Source organism: Chanos chanos, chromosome 8 (assembly GCF_902362185.1).
Source record: "Chanos chanos chromosome 8, fChaCha1.1, whole genome shotgun sequence".
NCBI classification, from domain to species: domain Eukaryota; kingdom Metazoa; phylum Chordata; class Actinopteri; order Gonorynchiformes; family Chanidae; genus Chanos; species Chanos chanos.
Genome location: NC_044502.1, coordinates 20,174,893 through 20,198,694, shown reverse-complemented (window position 1 = coordinate 20,198,694; position 23,802 = coordinate 20,174,893). Strand labels below are relative to the sequence as shown.

Sequence of the window (23,802 nt, the reverse complement as noted above, 5' to 3'; positions counted from 1 at the left end):
CACCATGCCGTCTCACCAGGTGAGTGGTAAGATTTGTCATGCTACTGTACTTAATCGGTGTTCTACAGACCTTACAGAAGGCCAGACTTTTGTCCAGTTTTCCTTCCTTCTTTTAAAATGTAGATGTCTTCCAAACTTTAGATTTTAGATTTGATGGTGCTCTGTAAACCGTGTCAGCGCTGTCAGGCGTGTTCTTGTTTTAACCCTGCATACAAAGCTAACGTTGCTCTTATAAAAGGTAAAAGGTCAACGCGAGACTCTGTGCAGATTTAGTAGCGAATGAGAGGCGGTCATTATCATTTTGAAAGTAACATGACTTGTAATGTTAGATCAGGGAGTGGTCCACAGCAGCTAAATACTAGAATTAGCAGCAAAGCTTCAGTCAACCGATTCGTAACTTTAGATTCGACCGTTTTTTGGTACATTTAGACCGATCCAGGGGTCTGCGTGTTGATGTATTCGCATCTTTAACGTTAAAACCGGTTTCCGAGTTGGATCGGTGAATCATTACACCTGTACTAAACATAGTACAATAACTTATAAACAAGTCATAAGTTTCCAAAAAAAATAATACAAGTAAAGTACAGATACTTGAAAAATGTACTTAAGTACAGTACTCAAGAAAATGTACTTCGTTACTGTCCACCCCTGATAGTAAGTATTTTCTAACGTTGAGTATACAAGGAGCCACGAACCTTCTGCAGAGGCTTCCACCGGCAGACTGCAGCTCTCTGTGCTGCTGGCGATGGCCTCCAAAAGCCTGACTGCTGAATCCTTTGTGTGCGCTTTTCCGGTCTGTGGCCGAGGATACCGTCCAGAGTGCCATGCCAATTACTCGTTTTCGATCCGACCCGCTTTTGTTGTTATGGTCTTTTATTTTCTTGTAGTACTGCTTAAGTTTCTTGATTTTCCCTCTGCACTCTTTCGCTGTGTGGTGGATACCCAACGAAGCTAGCTGAGAGGAAATGCTAGCGAATATTTTCATGTTTCACTTGGAGGCATCAAAATCGCGCTGAATTTCCTCCGTTGAATATAGGCTCAGTAAAGCCTGAACTTCTCTGTCGGCCCATTTTTCAGCGTTTTGTCCATTTTATAATCCTTGGTGCTGTGTTCTTCTTCTTGTTCTTTCTGTTATCTGTTTGCACAGCAAACAGGTTTTTAAAAATGGCGGTTGCATGCAGTACGCCTATGTCTGGACCAATCACCATATACCTACGTCTGGACCAATCACTGTACACCTACGTCACCCGAAGGTTCCTATTGTGCTGCAAAAGTACCTACCCTGGAGTAGGGGCTAAAATAGCCCCTAAAAACGGCATTCTTAGAACTATAGGCGCTTTCGCACCGGAGGAACTTTTCATAGTTCTTAGAACTGTTGGAGAAAGTACCCCCTTTTTGGCGTGTTCGCACCGCAGGAACTTAGAACGATTTTAGTTCTAAGAACGCCGTTTTGAGGGGCTTTTTTAGCCCCTACTCCAGGGTAGGTACTTTTGCAGCACAATAGGAACCTTGTGACGTAGGTGTACAGCCATTGGTCCAGACGCAGGTATACGATGATTGCAACCGCCATTCTTAAAGATCCGTGCAAAATATAAAGTCTTAGAACGTATTTCATTTAGCTTTTGATATTCATGTCTCAAAATGTCTGGAATTGTAGGAGGGGGCACATAGTTTTTATGTTTTATTTTACCGGTATTTTATATCTCCCAACAATGACCATTTTGCAACGTCCAATGTATATTTGTACATTGAAGAGGTAGCGTACACTCCGCTTCGGTAGGTGCTTGTGTGTCCGCTTGTGTGGCTGTGATCCGCATTTTAACCTAAAATAAGAATGTGTTTATCCAGCTTACGATTTTAGGGCTGCGGCGGGGAAAAAGGGGGAAAAAAAAACACGATGCCGCGAGCAAGCGTCAGGCACAAGCGCTATGCTAGCACCCGAAATGTACTATGCCCATCAAGTCATTCACTGCTACTGCGGTGGTGAATGCATAAATGCATTGGGAAATTATTTTCTCCATTGGACTGGGTCTATTGCCATACAGTTTTATACTCGTTAATGAGAAGGCAGTTATAGGTTATCTAATGTGCAATCAATATTTCTGTCATTCAAATTCAATAAAACTCATTGCGTATACTGTAGTCTAGTTTGTCGATTTCTTTTGCCGCAGTAATGGTTCTTTTTTTCCTTTTGGAGGTATTTAAAAGGTCTTAAGTCATTAAATTTGTACTTCAAAATGTGCAGCTATCCTGGTTAGTCATAAACAACAGCTCTTAGCTGCTATACCATCGGCCGGCTTACGTCACTTCAGCGTTCCTACTGGCGGTGCGAAAGCAAACAGAAAAAAGGCCCTAGAACGAATGTAGTTCTAGGGGAAGCTCCACAGGGGGTAGTTCCTATCGAATTAGACCCTAGAACTGTGCGGTGCGAAAGCGGCTTATAATTATTCTAAATTCCTGCGGTGCGAACACGCGTAAAAGGGGGTACTTTCTCCAACAGTTCTAAGAACTATGGAAAAGTTCCTCTGGTGCGAAAGCACCTAATATTATAACCTAGTTTGCAACTAGATCAACATGATAATACTGTCTGAATCAGGAATTTACTGTACATGTTATATGTTTTCAATGTGATTGTTATATGTAAGGCAACTTGCTGTGCATAACTTGCAATACTACTATCCCTATACTATAAACACAAAAATAAACAAATCTAAACTAATCTAAATAGGAAAGCTTGAATATGATCAAATGAGATTTCCTGGAAAAAGATGTTGTGACACTTTCCTGAACAAATATGAGGGAAAGCAGCTGTTACAATTTTCTCTTGCTTGTTGTTGAAGACATTAAGTCAATTACTACATTTACGTCAAGATCAGTATATGAGTAGTATATGGTATGCCATTTCGGACACAGCTGTAGTCTAGAACAGAACAGTATACTTATCTGTTGACTGAATTTGTTCCAAATACAAGCGAACTCATTAAAGAAAAAATACTGGTCACAATTGTTGTTTTATCTGACATTGTCACTTTTATGCATCTAGAGGGCAAACAATGTAAACCATTCCAACCTTTATAATTACATATAGAATCTGTTCATCCAGGTAAACCATTCTATCCTTCATAATCACACACTAGACCTGATAATAGGTATGAGGATGGTGATTTTTTTCTTCTTCTCCTAATTATTATTATTATTATTATTATTATTACTGTTAACAATAATAAAAATAATAATGAAAAGAGATGTATCAAACATAACTTTTTGAATCATAAGGAAATCACAAATTTCAAACTTCGATCACAGTGTTACTCATTGTATCTATTTATACTCTACTTCAGTCCTTTATACTCACATCTATTTTCACCTCTGTCAGTTTTGATGTATGAACCTGAATACTTCCCAGTTTCATATAATGCTTTCAGATTTATTATTTTTTTAATAGATTTTATTTATTTATTTTTCTCAATTGACTGTTGTATTCACTCTGTTTTCAGATGCACTAGGTCAGACATTGGCTGCGTCCAAAACCGCATACTAACGTATTAAATAGTACGTCAAAACAGTACGCCACCATTAGTAGTACATCGAAATACATAGTATGCATAGAGTAGTATGTGAATAGTACCCGGATCAAATACTACTTCTGTTGGAAAAACGAAGTATGCGAGCACTGGATACTTTACAATCCCATAAGGCCATATGGAAAAAAGGGGCGTTTCTGATGCGTTGTTTAAATGTACAGCTGTTTCTGTTTACAGGTAGTCGTCATTAAACCGCGATTATAAAGCTCACGTGCAAAATGTGGCGCATTTTGATTACCTCATTAGTGCATCCAAATTCTAGCATACTTTGTCTAAAATCTTTTAGTACGTACTGTGCACTACGTACTTCAATGCAAGTTTTTTTTTTCCTCAGCTCAGGCAATGTTTATTTATATATCCTACCCTCAACAATACTGGACTAATATGTAACTGTGACAGTGCTTACATATATTACTCCATTGTTGTTGAAGGACAGTTCACCATCTCCAGAGACAACAGTAAGAATCAGCTCTATCTACAGATGAACAGTCTGAAGACACAGCTGTGTATTACTGTGCCAGAGACTCACAGTGAGAGAAAGGGAGGCAGTGCTGAACAATAAACTGATGGAGCCATTGGCAGAAGTGTAAAAGTATAAAATCATCAGTAGAAAATTATATATATATAAAAAAAAAAACGTCACTGGAAAAGTGCTTAATGACTCATGCTGAAGACAGCATAGAGCAAAAAACAACTGATGATCAAAGAAATATTTACAGTAAATACAGTCCGGTTTATCAAGTTAAAACTCAAAATAATATCAACTGATTCTTTCTTTGAGGTTAAATGACAATTTCATTTCCATTATTTGCACGTCTACTTAAAAATGTACATTCACAAATGCTTATAACTCATTTCTTTGGCAAATATAAACATATATTTTCTTTGTCAGTATCACGGATTCAAGAAGGGGCTGGGTGCATGTGCAATGTCGGAAGTTGCTGGGCTGAGAAACTAAAAGGAATGTTAAATTTGGATTAATTTTGTCATGGAGTGACTAATATTCAGTGAATGCAGTGAATACATTTTTCCAATAGCCAATCACTGTCTTTATTTTCATCCTGACAATCTGATTAAGTAATTCCTGTCCAGAACACTAAGAGTCACATTTAGTCCTCATTTACATAGTGTCTCTCACATACTTATAGAGCCAAGAAGTTCACACTGCTGTAGTGTGACATTTCTCAGTAAAAATGGATGTTCTCTAATATGGAGTGTTCCTGGCTTTCAGTTCAACTATGAAATATTTTCATGAATAATATGAGACAAAACTCCCAGAGGACTTGGTATTTATCCTCTCACTTTTCCAGGTGTTTATGGACAGTCACTGACCTCTGAGTCTGTGGTGAAGAATCCTGGACAGTCTGTCACTCTGTCCTGTACTGTGTCTGGATTCTCTTTGAGCAGCTATTACATGCACTGGATCCATCAGAAACCAGGGAAAGGACTGGAGTGGGTTGGATTCATTAACAGCAGTACTGCTATGGCATTTGCCCAGTCTCTCCAGGGCCAGTTCTCCATCACCAAAGACACCAGCAAAAACATTCTGCATTTAGAGGTGAAAAGCCTAAACGCTGAAGACACAACTATTTATTATTGTGCCAGAGACTGTCACACAAAGAGCTACAGTGCTGAACAAAAATCAGTGAGAGTTTTGCATGTGTCAGTGCGAAATACTGACATGGGACAGGACTGGACTAGAAATATTTTCTATGTGAAAACCTAATGAACAAAACAAACAGAAATAAGACAGTATAACAAAAAAGTGGCTTGGGTTAGCTGTGATCCCTTTCTGACCTGAGTGCTATGCAAGTAGCTGATTTTAGTTATGACTAATTGTTGGGAGTCTGCCTGTATGTGGCACCATGTATGTAAAGATCTACGTAGACATGAGGGTCGACCAGAACAGGCAAGAGGGAGTGTGATGTATTTATGAAAGTAAATGATTGGAGTTGGAAACAGTTCATCTAAGATCATTTCATTACCTCTAGTTTATATGTTTCTTTACCAGTTGGCCATGTGCTGTTGTGTTTGTCAGCAATCAGTGTAAACAGGTGGCCACTGTCTATAGTGTTGATCATCCTTTCCTGTGGTCTCCTATCAAATCCATAGAGCAGTGATGAATTATGACTCAGACTTATGTTCAGGGCTGGTAACAGTTTAGTGTCTCTGATCATTTTACTGCTAATGTTTCCACTGATTTACCCATCACAGTCCATCTTCTGGTGGGACATTCTATTCCACAGACATAGAGATAACACCCTATAAAAAACAAGCTTTTAAACAGTTAAACAACCATCATCTTGCAGTTATTCAGTTATTGAGGAAAAGATCCAAAGAGCATTATGTAGTTACTTACCCACTTAGTCTACCCCAACCCCACCCCTCCTTTTTCATGAGTTCTGCAAGAAGTGAATAATTGTTTTTGGTTTTATGAATTGTGCATTTAGTATTTAGTGTGTCATGGTGTGACTGAATATATTTCACTCTTTGAGCACATTTTACATCATTCAACTGCAGTTTACATCATTACACTTTCGCCATCATCATATACTTTTGACTGCCCATAATACCTAATGTTTTCTGAAGAATATTTGTTTCCCAAAACACAATTTGGCAGTATGTTTGATATACTAGTTGTGGAAAAATATTATAAATAAAACTGGATATTAGGAATATTCCAGAATATTGGTTTTCCCCCACAACGAAACACCTTGCAAATTTCACACCGCAAAATTGCACACTGGGGGTGTGGTCGCAACAACAGAAAGCAAGTCACGTAGCTCAAGAGTGCTTAAATGATGGCATACAGTGCTCTACTTGCCCCAACCAAAGCTGCTGAGAGAGTTTTCATGCTACATGTAGCATTTAGTCTCTGCTATTTTGGTCAGAATTTTTTCTGTACTCTTGTCAGGGCGGAGTGGAGTGGACCCAAGCGCAAGACACAATGATGGTGGTGACAAAAAGGAGGACTTTACTTACAAAATGAAGATGAATAAATAGGTGCAAACAGGAACAAAAACCAGTAACAAAAGGGTGCAGCCAAACAGTGTGTAACCAAACACTAACAACAATAGACAAAGGACAGGTCAAAACACAAGGGCTTAAATAGAAGAGGAGAACTAAACAGGGCAAACATGATTGGTTGAAATTAACAAGGGGAAAACGAGGTTAATAAATGGGACAAACAGGATCAGGTGAGGGGCGGAGACAGACACAGAACAGGAGCACAAGACATATCAAAACAAGAGTCCAAAGATGAGGTGCAGGCTGTGACACCTCTCTAGAAAATGTCACATACCAAACACATCACACGCTGAACTGATTGGTTCTCGGCTCTCATTTGCATAAAGTTGAAAATTCACCATTTGTATTTCGCATGCTTCTGCGAATTCGCACCCATTCAACTTCAATGAGAGCGATGTGAAATTCGCAGCTGTGGAAACGCACCATTAGGTGAGTCTATGAATTTACTTCTTGAACAGCCCCGTTATACTTGGATGCCTTTTCTAAGAATTTTGGACTTTTTTTTGGACTATTCTCTTTCACAGCTGTGACCGGTGGGATTAAATGGCAAAATACTCTGATCACCAGAAGTACTGATGTGGTTTGGGACGGTGTGATGGGTGGAGGAAAGACACGGACACGGCGAATCAATGTGTAGAAGGTCCGCGATATATTGGGGATATTTACAGAGCGATATTTACAAAAATGCACAAGTATATTTACAAACACACACACAAAAACACACGAAGATGGGAGAGGACGACAGACGGTGCCAAAGGAAAGAAACTAGTAAAACAAAAAACACCCTAAATGTCTACACCAAAACACACACTGAACTACAAAACAAAAAGGTGGCAGAGCCAAAGGAAGCCTCACTGCACTAGCTATCTAATAACAAAACATACAAGAGTGGCACCCGCCTCTAACCTAACTCTATACAGAGTGTACACTACCGTGGGGATCCCCTACCTCACCTGTCCTTCTCCCCGCGATAACCACATCACCAAAGCCGATGCGCAATCCACAAACAAAGTCAATAAACGAAAATTCAAAGTCGTACACAGAATGGCAAATTTGTAATACTAGAGAAAACCACGAAAAGCACAGAAACAAAGCCAGATCCAAATCTGAAAATGCAGCCCATCCAGCTTCTTTAAATGTTGGCGCTCCACGTCCGGTTGGCCAAGCTGAAAGAGGCACTCCATTCCTGGTTGGCCAGGATGGCAGGTGGAGGCGGGACGTAACATCAGGCCAGATGGAACTGACAGATTTTCACGCCATAGCTGGGTACCTGGGGTGAGAGAGAGAGAGAGAGACGCAGACGAAACAAGACACACAAATAAAACGCACAGTGCGCAGCACGTAACAGACTCTCTAAACGGATCAAAAGCAGATGAAGGTAGAGTAATTACAGTAAAACTTCATGTATATCTGTTTACACCCATAATTCTTGGGTTCAGAGATTGAACTACATAAAATAGTTACTTCGGTCTTTCATAAGAACCTCTTTTAAGATTTAAGCAATTGGTCCTTGTGGCAGGGTAAAGCCAAACAGGGGTTTGGGTTGCCCAAAACACACCAAAAACAAACAAACAAAAGAAATGGCTCCTCCGCAAATAGTACACAAGTCCAAGATGTTTTATTTACAGTGGCCACAAAAAAAAAAAAAAAATCCCAACCATATATATATATATTTCAAATTTCAATTTTCAAATACAACACACCACACCGCTACTTTCTGTTCTTACTCCTGACTCCCTCAATGTACAATGATGAAAACCCCTTTTGAACTATAAATCTCTCCCCTCGGAATATACCAACTTCCTTCTGTTAACTTAAAATAATCTTACAGTTAATTATCCACTCCAGTACATAATCACAAATACAAATTCACACTACACAGTAATGTTTTAACTTTTACAGATTTCTGGCTAGTGACAGCCGATCATTACATTTTAAGGTAAAAAAACCCTTTTCTATGGAGTGGCCCCTTCTCTGTCTGCACCACGCATGCGCCACTCCGGTTAGACCAAATATACGAACTTGCGTTCCTACAGCTCTTTTTGGTCCTACCCTGCACCGGTAGTCCTATGCTACTGCAACAGAGATAACCAAACAGACAGACTAACAGAGAAAACAGAGGGAGACACGACAACCAACAAACATTACAACACAATAAGAATGTTTAAACAAAGCGATATGTAAAATTGAGACAGGACAAACATTGAACTGTGTAATTGTGTGTGAGTGTAAACTGATAAAGACAGTAACGGTAAAACCAACAACAGTAAAGACGCTAGCAAACATTTAGGTGTAATTGGGGGTGTTTGTAGGGTGTTTTAAACTGTGTGAATTGGAAATGTTTGTGTGTATGAAACCGGGTAACCTGCTGCGTGCTTCGAGTGTGCACCCTCAAAGCTAGCGCAATATTTTATTGGAATTTGTGCGTTATTGATATACATGAATGACGTACATGTAACAGTACACAAACATGAATGAACACTGTACAACTAGGGAAAGTTTGGGGGAAAAGATGCCGCTCATGGCCTGAGACAGAGCCCTCTGTCACAGTCCCTGATAGACTGCACAATTCTATTCAACATTATTCTCACTATTCCTGCTTACAAAGAAAGAAGGAAAGAAATTCTACAATGGCAACAAACATACTTCATAGTGGTCTACATAAAGTCAGTGACACTTTTCTCTTGTTTTCCTGACTGACAGGTATTGATTGTCAGACATTCAATCAGTCTGAAGCTGTAGTTAGAAGACCTACTGACCTGTACATTCTCTGGACTCACATTTACCTTTATTACTCCTGGATCAGGCAGGCTCCTGGGTAAGATCTGGAATGGACTGCATTGATGGGAACAGCTGATTGTTGCTGTGCCACCTTCTCCACAGATGACCCAACAGTAAGCTGTAATTAGAGTTGAACAGTGTGAAGACACTGCTGTGTATTACCTCACAACAGAGTCACAGTGAGAGAGAAGAATCACAAATCCATACAAAACAACTTCCCCATGTATCTCAAACAAAACAATGCACACAGTGCAGAAGTTTACAGAAAAAAAAAAAAAAATCTTTGTTTTATATATCAACTGAGATGCAATTTATATAGAATGATGCTGGCTATTAGTGCTCTTTATGAGAAAATGACTCGCTCAATGCAACTGCACTTTCTCCTAACTCATAGTGGTCATAAAGGAGGCAGTAAGAATCAGTAGAAACCTTCACACTCCTCACAATAATACATCTAATCCATAGGGGGCATTTATTTTCTGTTAATTAAATCTAGATGAGCTTCTTATGCTTTCATTTGTAGATCCTGTGGATTCACATGTCCTGTTTATGCTAATGATCTCTACTTATAGCATTACTTGTTGAAACCCATACATCAATGCAAATTTGTTGAATTCTTAATTACTTTCACTATTTAATCAGCTGTAGTCTGAAAGTGAGGATATTCCTCCAAGTATCTGAAAAGTTCTAAATCAGCTGTAACCAGCATCAGGATAAACAGTGTACCCTGTTTCTCTGTTACTGCTGCTGGTGGCGTCATCCTGTGAGTTTTTTTTTTTTTTTTTTTTTTTTTTTTTTTTTTTAGTGTATTGATTTAAGAAATACTTAAAAATGATAACAGTGCCACTATTATCTGAATAAATTTGTCTCTGTGTTCCAGGTGTCCAGTGTCAGGTTATCCTCACACAGTCTGACCAGTCAGTGGAAGCGTCCCCATTTCTCCATCAGTTTATAATATTTGGTTATAATAGTCAGTTCTTTAAAAATACTCTTCACTGACATTGCTGATCAGTTCCACATATAGCCACATAAACTGATACCTCTGTATTTGAAGAAGAACATGGAAAAGAGTTTCAATGAGGAAGTTCAGCTGAAATTGACCGTAATCAGCACAGTTTTAACATTTTACAAAATATGGCTGTAGCTGTGTTTTAAATACACATGGCCCATGGATTTGTGAATACACATAGTGACTGGAGCAGAGCTCACAGTAAATGAGGAAACATATGAATTATCTCACAGTGCTCTCACACATAAAATATGTAAATGTACAGTATGGTCAATGGACTGTGTGTTACAGTAAAGAGAGCATGTTTAATCAACTCATATTTGCCTTTTAGGTGAATGTTTGATGAGATTCAGAAGAGTCAAAGTGTATTTTGAGAAGTGGACACTGTCTTTGGTCTTATATTTGCTGTGAAACAGAACTCATCAGCAGATTTCCCAGCCGGCACGCGACCGACCTTCAACCTTGGAATATAGCTGAAATAATGTCAGTTGTTGTTTCAAAGTTAAAAAAACATTGAAACAATGTGTAATGCTAATGGTTGTGAAAATATTAACAAAATACTTGCAAATCAATGTTGCAATTTCAGCGTTGAAAGATCTGTACGTCGAATCAACATAATGTCTTCAACAATATACAAAAGACATTTCTGCCTGTTAAATTAGTAATAATATTAATAATAATAATAATAATAATAATAATAATAATAATAATAATAATAATAGTAATTGATTATAATCATATATAAAGTTATGTTCTTATATTTTTAGATACAATATAGATCTTACATAAAAATATATAACATTCTCAAGCCCATCTTTATTTTTCTGTTCCATCCTGATCCAGATAGATTCAAGTGGTGCAGTAATCTCGCAAGATTACATGATTTGGCTCTAAATGACACATCTATAAGCACTCTAATCATTCAATCTAACTATCTACACATGTCTGCCCAAATGTGTCACAGAGTCAGTCATGTGAAGTTGGCACAGAATTTTTTTTTGTTGTTCTTAATCCCAGTTCCTTGCAGAATGAAGACAGACAAGCTGTGTGTGCGTGTGTGTGCATATGTCTGTGTGTGTGTGTGTGTGTGTGAGAGAGAGAGAAAGAGAGAGAGAGAGAGAGAGAGAGAGAGAGAGAGAGTTTTTCTGGGCATTTCTGGAGTATTTACAGGCTGACTCATTAGATATTTTATATACAGGTTGATTGGACATAGAGAAAAAAATGAACAATCCTTAGAGATAAAATCCTTAGAGATAAAAACAGAATCCACAGGGGGAAAAACTCCACGTTTGTGGATATAAAATCGCTCTCCAACAACTGTAGCTGTTGACCTACAGGGGTGATATCCATCCTTAAATGACACTGCATGATGTCTGAAAGGTACATTTTCTGAATATGTGGACAGAATTTAAACCACTAGAAACTAGATATTAATCTGGTCTTGAAAGAAATACATGTGAGGGTAAAAAAAGAGAAAATACTGATATAATCTCATTCCTTCACATTGGAATAACAGGAATTTAAAGTTTAAAGGTTTAATTTAATTCAGATGATGCTGTCATTTCAATCTGTTCCTTTTTTCTTTCCTTTTTACAAGTGGATAAAATATGTAATATATTACATTGGTGACATTGGTGAAAACGTCACCAATGTCATCGTTTATTAATTTTTGGTGCTGTCTTCAGCAAACCTTTGTTTGCTGAAGACAGCACCAAAAATTAATAAACAAACTTTTTGGTGTCATTTTCTTTATTGCTTAAAATATTGCTCTTTTTGATTTTTAGCAGGTCAAGGCCTGTCTCTACAACAGAACATTGTGTCCATGACAATAGAAGAAGTTGTATACTAATAAACTCATTGCAATGACATGGTACCTACCAACAAAGCTAAACTGGACACTGGCAAATATCTGAAAATGTTGTAACAAAAAAAGAAGTTAACAATTCAGTTAAAACACATAGCCATAAGTATTAAAGCTAAAGGGAATGTGAACAGAAAAAAAAAAAAAAAAAAAAAAATCAAATTCAAACAAGAAAATTTGTTGTTCCAGCAGTGTGTCAAGCAGATCCAATACATCTTTTAGTTCATAGAGCCCGAAGTTTGTCCTCCCAAATTAATATACTTTAATTGGCAGGAGATCTTTTCCTTCTGTCATTATTAAAAGATGCAGATGGAGAGTTCTGTCTGCATATTTTAAAGTTTAGTTACTTTTGTCAAAAGTAAGGGTTAAGGCAACTGAAGAAGAAAAAGGATATTATTTGTCTCACACACACACACACGCACACACACACACACACACACTAGAGTAGTGAGCATACACACACTAGTAGCTAGGAGCATTGGGCAGCCGCAGGCGCCCGGGAACCAACTCCAGGTCTTTTTGGCAGTGCCTCAGTCAATGTCTCACATACACACGCACACATGCACGCATGCTTGCACACACACACGCACGCACGCACGCACACACACACACACGCACACACACATGCACGCACACACACGCACGCACGCACGCAAACACACACACACACACACGCACGCACGCACGCACACACACACACACACACGTTCACACATACTTACATACACACACAGGTGCGTCTGCCTGCATCTTTCATTCTGCCGGTCGTCCCTTTTCCCTTCCCATTTATCATTGTTATTCTGTTAAACCGCTGATTCTGTGATCACAAGCCTAGTGCTCTGATTCTCTGTTTCTCTTGATTCTGTTCCTGACTAGTGACTCATCAGTTCCCCTTTTCTCTTCGTAGAAGAAAAGGACATGATCCACTTTACCACCAGGTGAAGCTTCACCCCCTGACTGTTCCTTTTCTTATGCTCCTGGGGCAGAAAAGAAAGGTGGGGGTGTAGCTCTAATCTATAATACTAAATTTTCTCCAAGCACCCTTAGTTTGCTTAATTTTTGCCTTTGAGCTGCTCTCTGTTAAGCAATCAGGTACTACCTCATCTTTTCTCATAGTAGTGCTCTATCGTCCCCGGGAGCCTATAGTCAACTTCTAGATGAGTTCTCTGAATTTATCTCTGTTATTCTAACTAGACTGGATAAAATCCTGATATTGGGGGACTTTAATATCCACATCAATAACAGTTCTGATTCTCTTAATAAAGCTTTTACAGCTATCATAGACACTTTTGGCATTAACCAATATGTCACGAACCAACTCATTTCAGTGGCAACACTTTAGATCTTATTCTAGCCCGCAGACTAGATATCTCTCACGTAGTCATTTCTCCTTACTAAGCTGCCCTCTCAGACCATTTTCTTATTACTTTCCAAGTAACTCTCCAGTTCACACCAGTTGTTTCTACCACGATTCGTAGTTGCTGTCGCATTAATGATTCCACCACTACTGTGCTAGCTGACCTGCTTCCTACTGCTCTCAACTCTTTCAATGATCAGCAAAGATCTTTGAACAACTTGATGGACAGCATAAATTTTACCCTCCGTAATGTACTAGATATGGAAGCACCATTAACTAAATAGAATAGGCATAAACACTCAACACCTTGGTTTAATAATGAAATCCGTGCTCTGAAACAGGTGTGTAGGAAATTGGAACAAAACTGGCGGGCAACCAAACTGGAGATTTTCCATCTCGCCTGGCACAACAGCCTGATAGATTATAAACGTGCTCTCTCCACAGCCAAATCTGCGTATTACTCAAAAATAATTAATGTTAACAAAAATGACCCTAGGTTCCTTTTTGATACAGTATCTAAACTTACCCAGAATCACTCCCCTCAATCTAGCCCTTTTACTGCAAATGTTTTTGTTGAATTTTTCTCACAAAAAATAGACTTAATTCGTCGTAATATTCAAATTAATTTATCAAATCAGACTGCCTGCATGCTCTCTGTCATTGCGCCTGAGATTAATCATGATGTGCACACTTTTATTCAATTTAACCCTGTCTCTCTAGACGTGCCATCCAAACTGGTGCACGCTGCTAAACTAGCCTCTTCCCTCCTTGATCCCCTACATGCTAAATTTGTCATGTAAATCTGGTGTTTTACCCTTCGCTTTTAAAACAGCTGTGATCAGGCCTTTACTTAAAAAAAAACAAAAAAAAAACAAACCTTTACCCTGAAGCCTTAAATAATTATAAGCTGGTATCTAACCTCCCATTTCTTTCAAAATATTTGAAAAAATTGTAGCTGCCCAGCTGATAGCCCATATGTCCTCTAACAGTCTTGAAATATTTCAGTCAGGGTTCAGGTGTTTTCACTCTACTGAAACCGCACTTACTAGAGTAACTAATGATCTTTTATTAGCCATGGATGCTGGTGCTACTTCTATTCTTATTCTGCTTGATCTGAGTGTAGCATCTGACACAGTTGATCACACTATATTGTTAAAGCACGTAGAAACTCAAATTTGGATTCGTGGCGTGGCGCTCTCTTGGTTTAAATCTTATCTCTCAGAGAGAAAGCAATATGTCCCGTATAATATTGTGACCTCTGAATACCGTGAGCTTAACTATGGTGTTCCTCAGGGATCAGTCTTTGGTTCTTTTATATTGTCTATTTACATGCTCCCTTTGGATGACATTATTCGTAGTTATAACATTAACTTCCATTGTTATGCTAACGGTACTCAGATTTTCTTACCAATCAAGCACAATGACCACTCTGAATTGGCTAACCTTGAGGCGTGTCTTTGTGCTATTAAGGGTTGGATGTCTTCACATTTTCTGATGCTTAAACACAGGCAAGGCTGAAATGCTGGGCCTTGGTTCCCCTACACATAAGCATCTTTTTAGTGACCTTACCCTAGATTTTGACAACTGCATCATCTCTCAAAACTCTACAGCTAAAAACCTTGGTGTGATTTTTGACTCTAGTCTCTCAGTAGTCACTCATATCAAAAACAAAACCAAGATTGCCTTTTATCACTTCTGTAATATCGCTAAAATCAGGCCCTTTCTAAGTATGTTCATGCATTTGTCACTGAGCTTGCACCTTCCTACCTGTCTGATTTAATTTCAGTCCTATAACCCCCCTCACACCCTGTTTTCTCAAGATTCTTGACTGTTAGTCATTCTAAGAATTAATAAGAAGTCTGCTGGCAACTTAGCCTTTTCCTACTGCTCTCCCTTCCTCTGGAATGGTGTACCTACAGAAGTTAGGTAGGCAATGTTTCTCCATACCTTTAAAACCAGACTAAAAATGTATCTATTTTCTCAAACTTACAGATAAAATCATTTTGATTTAACTTTGGTATATTCATGTAAATATACCAATGTGATATCGGGCACTAAATAACCGTGTTATTATTATTATTATTATTAATAATAATAATAATATCATTATTATTATTATTATTATTATTAATAATAATAATAATAATAATAATATTGTTATTATTATTATTATTATTATTATTATTATTACTATTATTATTAAGGGTATAATTGTGACATATCCTCTCAGATGTACATGATTAGCTATCACCCTATTCAAAGCAAACCTTTACCTTTTATTAACAGAGTCTGTGTATTAATAAACCAACAGCAGTCCCTGATCTCAGGAGAATAGAGAGAAGCAGATCAGACCAATTTGTTCAGGACAAATCATGACCCCTCTACCACTGTTACTGCTGCTGGCAGCTGCATCTTATGAGTTCTCAGCTTTTCTTAAATTAATAGGAAACAGATAGTTGACAATATTTGCAGAGGGTTGTATTTCTCTTGTCTTATTCCTTCTGTTTTCCTAATTTACAGTTTTGAGTGTTACACATTCACTCTGTCTGAAGCTGTGGTTAAAAGACCTGGAGAATCTCATAAACTGACCTGTACAATCTCTGGTGTACAATCTCATGTTCAGTGACCTTTATTTAGCCTGGGTTTGACTTTGGTGACTACTGGATGGCTTGGATCAGACAGGCTCCTGGGAAAGGACTGGAATAGATTGCATACATAAGCACAGCTAGTTCTCCCATCAGCTATTCCCAGTCTATTGAGAGATGACTGTAGCTCTAAGCTGTATTTACAGATAAACACTGTGAAGAATGAACACACACCTGTGTATTACTGTGCCAGAGTACAGTGAGAGAGAAATAAACTGACCTGTAAAAAAAACAAAACAAAACCAAACAAAAACCCACTTCCCCATTCATATCAGCTTGTTTAGCCATCTTGAACCATTTTACCCTTTGTACTGACACACTGGATCTGTTCATCCTTGTTAACCATTCTACCCTTTAAAATCACACACTTGACTTGTTAATAATATTGAGAATGGTTATTATTTTTCTTCTTTATCTTCTTCTTATTAAAATTAATGTAACAAACATAACTGGATTATCATAATCTACCCTTTAATAATGAGAAATCTTCACAGATTCCAAACTCTGATCATAAAGTTTCTCTCTGTATCTATTTAAGTCTCTGAACGGTGGACCATGCAAAGTTATACTCCACTTCAGTCCTTTATAATCTCATGTCTGTTTTCATCTCTGTCTGTGTGTACAGTATTTTCAGAAGCAGCTCCTGTCAGCTCAGTTAAGGAGTCAAGAGATCTTTTGTTTTTGATCATCATGTTGATGCTTGAACAATGTAAGACAGTTCTAAACATTTAAGTTTATTTTGATGCATGAATGTGAATATTTTCCAGTTTCACATGATGTTCTTAATTTTTTTTTTTTTTTTTTTTTTTTTTTTTTTTTATTATTATGTATTATATTCTGTTTGTATACAGATGTAATGGGTCAGACACTGATTGAGTCGGAACCAGTGATCATTAAACCTGGTGGATCTCATAAACTGACCTGTACAGCCTCTGGGTTTGACTTTGGTGGCGCCTGGATGGCTTGGGTCAGACAGGCTCCTGGAAAAGGACTGGAATGGGTGTCAACAATTAAAGGTGACAGTAGTGGCAAATATTACTCCAGTGGTGTTCAGGGAAGGTTCACCATCTCCAGAGACAACAATAAGAAACAGCTCTATCTACAGATGAACAGTCTGAAGACTGAAGACACAGCTGTGTATTACTGTGCCAGAGACTCACAGTGAGAGAAAGGGAGGCACTGTTGTACAAAAAACAAACAGAGCCGTTGAGGCAGCAAATCATCTACAGTGAGAGAAATACTTCAGTTATCCTACAAAAGGAGCAGTGAAAGACAGAACACTTTTAAAGCTTCAATTTTACTAAAACTGTTCCGGAACAGAGAATCCAACAGTGATACTGAAGGACATGATTTTGCTGAATATAGAAAAACACACTAACTAACTAACTAACTAACTCACTACCATTTGTGCATTTATGCATTAGCCCCATCAACCAGGGCCGGCCCAAGCCTTTATAGGGCCCTAAGCAGAATTTGACTGGGGGCCCCCCACCGCCTCCGACCCGCCCCACCAATACTATTGACTATTATCAACGCTTGATCATTCACACACCTACTGTAAATCTAACACACGCATTATCAATTTTATTAGACGCAGCTGTGCTGCTTACATCATAACAGTCAGCCTGGCATGTTTTTACCCTCCTATGGTTTTTAACTTAAAAGGTGGCAAACTCTCAAGAGTGGTCTGGTGTTATCTGCACTTTAATATTCAAAGTGATACAGTACCAAGTGGCATACTGAACGTGGTGTACTGAAAAATAACAAAATAAACCAGTAGACTATGCATTTAATGTAAACAAGTCAACCACAGGTACACACAGGTTTACAGTTTTGTTCCTCATTTTAACACAGGCGACCAGGGGTGGACAGTAACGAAATACATTTACTTGAGTACTGTACTTAAGTACATTTTTCGAGTATCTGTACTTTACTTGAGTGTTATTTTTTCTGGAAATGTATGACTTTTACTCCACTACATTTGAAAGACAAATATCGTACTTTTCACTCCACTACATTTCTATGAAGGTTCTCGTTACTCGTTACTTTAACGCATAGCTTTGAAGTCAGCGGACGAATTTTCTTTTCTAAAATGTAATAGGCCATATTGTGTTCATTGTGTTGAAAAACCAATCACAGTAAACTGCTCCAATGCTGTCAGTCAAGTGCGTGCTGCATTGTTTTTAACAACTGAACTTGGCGGTTTTACTGATGGCTACTACAATGGAAGATAAAGATGATAAAGATAAAGTTTCCTCACCAGAGCAGCCATGGCCATATCTTAAGTCCATGTCTGAGATTTTTGAAATCAACTGGTTTCCAAGCTAATTGCTTCCTGTATGCGTTCGCGCGCTGTGTTCGCCTAACACTTACAATCATTTGCCACAGTAGATATGAGATGTGACTTGAAAATTGCGATTTATATGTTTGTGAATGTGTGACGAATCTGGTGACAGAAGCAGACCACAGCTTCTACTGTTAATACAGTGTGTGAACACCTATGGAAACCAGTTGGCTTGAAAATCATTTTGGGCATAACACCGGGTCCTGTATGAATCCACTGCTGACGCATACTAATAGTTAACTAGCGAAAATGCCAAGTTAACGTTACTGACAAAAATCCTTTCAGAAATATATGTTTTAATCTTGTCAGGTAAACACAGTAATATTTGTAAGGTCAGCAGATTCACATAGGACCCGGTCCCAATAAGATGAGGGGGGCAGGAATCAAGCGGTGATGATGGTCATCCAGCTGTTTCACATTTCAGACTATGCTATGTAGTAGAAGTAAAATTAACCTAGCCTACAACATTATGACATGTTTATCCTTTTAAGGCCAATCTGAGTTAACCTTGTGCCTGTTTAACTGAAGCTATACACTGTCTTACAGAGGAAGCATTTGGTTCAACTGTGTTTCTATAGGCTTTGTAGCATATTCCTCAAGCTTTTTATTCTACAGGTTCTACAAGCAAGTCAGTGTATTCAGTAGGTTGTTTCAGAGTCATTAGACTCTGTAAATGCATTGTTGCAACAATACAACAATGTGATGACATTAAAAAGAAAATGTACTTTTGGATACTTAAGTATTTTTAAAAGCAAGTACTCCAGTGCTTTAACTCAAGTAAAAATTGAACTGAACAACTTTTACTTGTATTGGAGTAATATTTGACCAGGAGTATCTATACTTTTATTCAAATTAATGGAGTTGTTTACTTTGTCCACCTCTGCAGGTGACAGGCTGCTCTTCTGATACTCCCCCTCTAAAATAACACATAGCCTAAAATCACGACTTTATTCTTGTAATATTGTGAATTTTTCCTCGTAAAATTACAACTTTATTTCAAGCACTCTTGTAGGCTCTCTTGTGGCCACGAGAGGGCCCTAAGCAGCCACTTAGTTCGCTTATGCGTCGGGCCAGCTCTGCCATTAATTAACCTACTCACCTGTGAATTAAGCTTCTGATCTACGGTTACTTTTTTTCTCCCTTCTTCAGTCCTGCAGAGAAGACAATTATTTGGCCCTACTGGACATTTTCCATCACCTCCACATATGCAGTTTTCTTACTGTACTCTGAGCTGTCTGTGCACTTTCTCCATTAGTTACTAGATATTTATTTTTACTTAACTGTTAATTACTGCTGTATGTGTCTCTCTAAGTAAAGTAATGATGCTCTCTATCAATTATTCTATGAACTCATGATAAAGATAGAGCTACTTACCGTTGTCTTAACCAATATCTACTTGTCTTTGTGGAAGCAAGGTGGAAACCATCATACATTATTTTTAACTAGTTTATGCTGTATGATTCTGAGAAGTATGTCAAACAGGAATCAAGAACAGTTCCATTTTTTTTACTTAACCTAACCAAGGTAAATATACCACAGACAAATAGCAAACCTGGAGAGTTTTGAAAACTGGTTTCATAAAACTAAAAAAAAAAAAAAAAAAAAATCTGGAATGGCATTGTCACGTGGCAAAGAAAGGCAAATAATCCTGCTCAAACACAAATTCATGTGAATGGATTTATATAAACACAATTGTGTTGTAAACCGTGTAACTTTCTGTAAGTGGTAACAAAACTTTGGCTTTATGGTTTGACATCTAATGCCATGACAAACAACAGTGAATATGTGCACATGTACACACACACACACACTTGTACACACTGAAAAACATTTAAGATAAGCATTTCAATGAATTTAAGTTCAAGTTTCTGTGATTACACACACACTGTGAACAGTCAACAGTGAATTTGTCCTCTGCATTTAACCCATCTAACACACCAGTAGTGAACACACACACACACCAGACGCAGGAGCAGTTGGCAGCATTCCTTGCGCACAGGGAGCCTTGGGGTTAAGTGCCTTGCTCTAGGGCACGCAGTTGTGGATGTTGGCCCTGGGAGTCAAACCAGCACCTCTCCAGTCACAATATTTAATATATTACATTGGAATATTGTAAAAAGTGTGCAGAAAAATGAATGTCTTTGAGCTGGGATATATACTGTAACTGCTCAGCTCTTAATAAAGGTTTTAGGAGTGAACCTGTCTAACTGATAAAAACCATGTGACCCTCAGTGGTGAAGTGGATAAGAGACATATTTATACCATGTCTGAGTGTATGTTAGCAGAGAAAGACTAACTCCAAACACAGCTGTGTCCTCTTAGACCATGTTTTCCTCCTCTCTGCTACTGCTGCTGCTGTTGGCAGCTGTAAACAGTGAGTACCAGTGAATTCACCTGGATTTTAAAAGTGCAGAGGGAATGTGAATTAAATTATTTATATTTGACTGTGTTTGTGCCCTGCAGGAGTCCACTGCATTGAGCTGAACCAGCCTGATTCTATGGTTGTGAAGCCTGGTCAGTCCATGACTTTATCCTGCAAGGTCTCTGGATATTCACTGACTGATAGTAGCTTCTGTACTGACTGGATATGATAGCCTGCAGGAAAAACACTGGAATGGGTTGGAGCAATATGTGGTGATGGTAACACATATTACAGTGAACAACTGAAGAACAAATTTCAAGTCTTCTGCGATATCTCAAGAAGCAGAGTGTCTCTGCGAGGACAAAACCTGCAGACTGAGGACACAGCTGTGAATTACTGTGCTTGACAGTCACAATGATGCAAATCAGAGACCACCCTGTGTGAGAGCTCTACTGCTGTCAAACAGGCCTGTGGAGAACTGTAGAGAAATTGACAGTAGATCTTTTTGTGGGCAGTACACACAAAAATGTGCATCATAAAACTTTACTCCCACAGAAACAAGACAAGACATAGCCTCTCTCTCTCTCTCTTTCTCTCTCTCTCTCTCTCTCTCTCTCTCTCACACACACACACACACACACACACACACAGACACACACACACAGGGATCCATTAAGAGATCCATGTATCAGATGTCTGCCTTGATCTTCGGTCAAAAAGTGAAACAGTAAAAGCTAAATCACTGACAGGACCGGAAAACTTATAAGTGACATTATTCTGTCCCCGGTACTGTGATCAATACTGCCACATAGAGACGTAATTATGCGGTCTCACAAGTGAATTTCATTATGGCAGCCATTTTGATTTCAGCTTTTAGAGTGGAAGGAATGTAAAAGAAGTGTCTATTTTCTTTGTTTACTGCCCTTGACACAGGACAATCTGTAAGAATCAGACAATTAAGTTCTATGATATCCCCTAGTTCTATCTGGACACATATCAATTTTGGTAATTTATATTACTGTATTCATGTTCAAGTAGCATCCTAGACTAGGCGACAGCTAACTTAGCTTGGTAGTGTTAAAGAATATTTATCAAGTCTGCTTGTTGTACCAGAATTTTACAACAGTTTTTTGTTTGTTATTTAGAAAGTAGCATTCTGATAAATTACTGAAGCATATTAGTTAACTTTACATACATATGTTATGATTTTGATTGATATGTAGTTTATTTACATAAAGCTCTGTTAATTGAAAAATATTTTTATTTCTTTGTGTTTTGCAGTTTTACAATATGGTTTCTCAGCAAACACTCTTAAGAGTTAGCAGTGTCCTGAGTATTTACTACAGCCTTGTTAAGCTCTCTGTCTAGGCTGTGTAGAGACACATAAGCTGAGGGCAGAGGAGACATTGAACAGTCTGCAGTTAAGAACATAAATTACTTGTTCTGCATTAACGATAAATTCTCTTATGTTAACAGTAGATGGCGCTTGTCTGCTTTAAATAATGCTGAGAGCATTCAGTCAGGACTGATATGAAAACTGAATGGGAACTGTGTATGCCACAGCCCCAGCAGGCAATGCAAATTCTCTACCTATATAAACATGACAACCATGCAGAAAAAAAGCAGTCCAGTGAAAATCCCTCTGATCTCTGTAGAGGACAGAAGAGCAGCTTCCATCAGTGCATTTCATTACAAAGCATGTTACCTGTGTGTTTATTACTGCTATTAGCAGCCATACAAAGTAAGTTTATGCATTATTTAAAACAAATAAAGGACTCACTTTCCAGATAGTTGTGCTACTTGTGATCTTTTTTTAAAATATGTTTTTGTCTGATTTTCTTTCAGGTGTCCAGTGTCAGGTTCTCACACAGTCCGAACAGTCAGTGGTTGTATCTCCAGGTGGAGCCCACAAACTCACCTGTGCCTGCAGTGGATTTACTCTGTCAAGCTATAGGATGCACTGGATCAGTCAGGCTCCTGGAAAAGGTTTGGAATGGATTGGATTATGCACCACTACTCAGACTCTGATAAGGGAGCAGCCCAGGTGGTGCAGGGCCCCTTCACAGCATCTAGGGACTGCTCTAATTTCTACCTTCATATGAACCAACTGAAGACACAGCAGTTTATTACTGTGCTAGAGATTCACTGTGATTAAACTCATTCAACCAGCTGAGCAAAAACTTAAAGGGGTGGGATGTGGGAGTAGAGTTGTAATTATGATACTGTAAGTCTCCCCTTTAGGACTCGTACATTAAGCACAACAGTAACATATGGTCAGACAGTAACTGAGTCTCTTTTTTTGTTTTGTTTCATTTTGTTTTGTTTTGAGCACAGGTGAACTCATTAAAGAAAAAAAAAACTGGTCTCAAATGCTGTCATATTTAAATCCCTAGAGGGTAAACCATTTTACCCTTTATAATCATATACTGGATCTGTCCATCCATGTGAACCATTCTACCCTTTATAATCACCCCTTTATAATGGTGATTATTTTTCTTCTTTTTCATCATATTAAAATGAATGTAACAAGCATAGTTGAATTTTCATAATCTAGTCTTGAATCATGAGAAATCTTCACAGATTCCAAACTCTGATCACAGAGTTACTCACTGAATCTATTTAAGTCTCTAAAGGATGGATTATGCAAATACTCCACTTCAGACCTTTATATTCTCATGTCTCTTTTGAGTCAAGAGATCTTTTGTTTTTGACCATCATGTTGATGTTTGAACAATGTAAGACATTTCTAAACATTTAAGTTTATTTTGATGTATGAATGTGAATACATCAGTTCACATGATGTTCTTACATGTAAGTTTTTATTTTAATTTA

General features: G+C 38.2%; 1 gene segment (V, D, J or C); it reads left to right on the top strand.

The window, feature by feature from the left end:
- Nucleotides 1-4: 4 nt before the first annotated feature.
- On the top strand, nt 5-17,408 carry LOC115819420 (immunoglobulin heavy variable 3-7-like; the record flags this gene model as incomplete). The annotated part of the segment is given in 5 exon segments: nt 5-26; nt 4,895-5,119; nt 10,114-10,155; nt 10,273-10,324; nt 17,162-17,408. Coding segments are annotated over 5 exon segments (588 nt in total), but the record flags the coding sequence as incomplete, so codon positions are not given.
- Nucleotides 17,409-23,802: the final 6,394 nt, after the last annotated feature.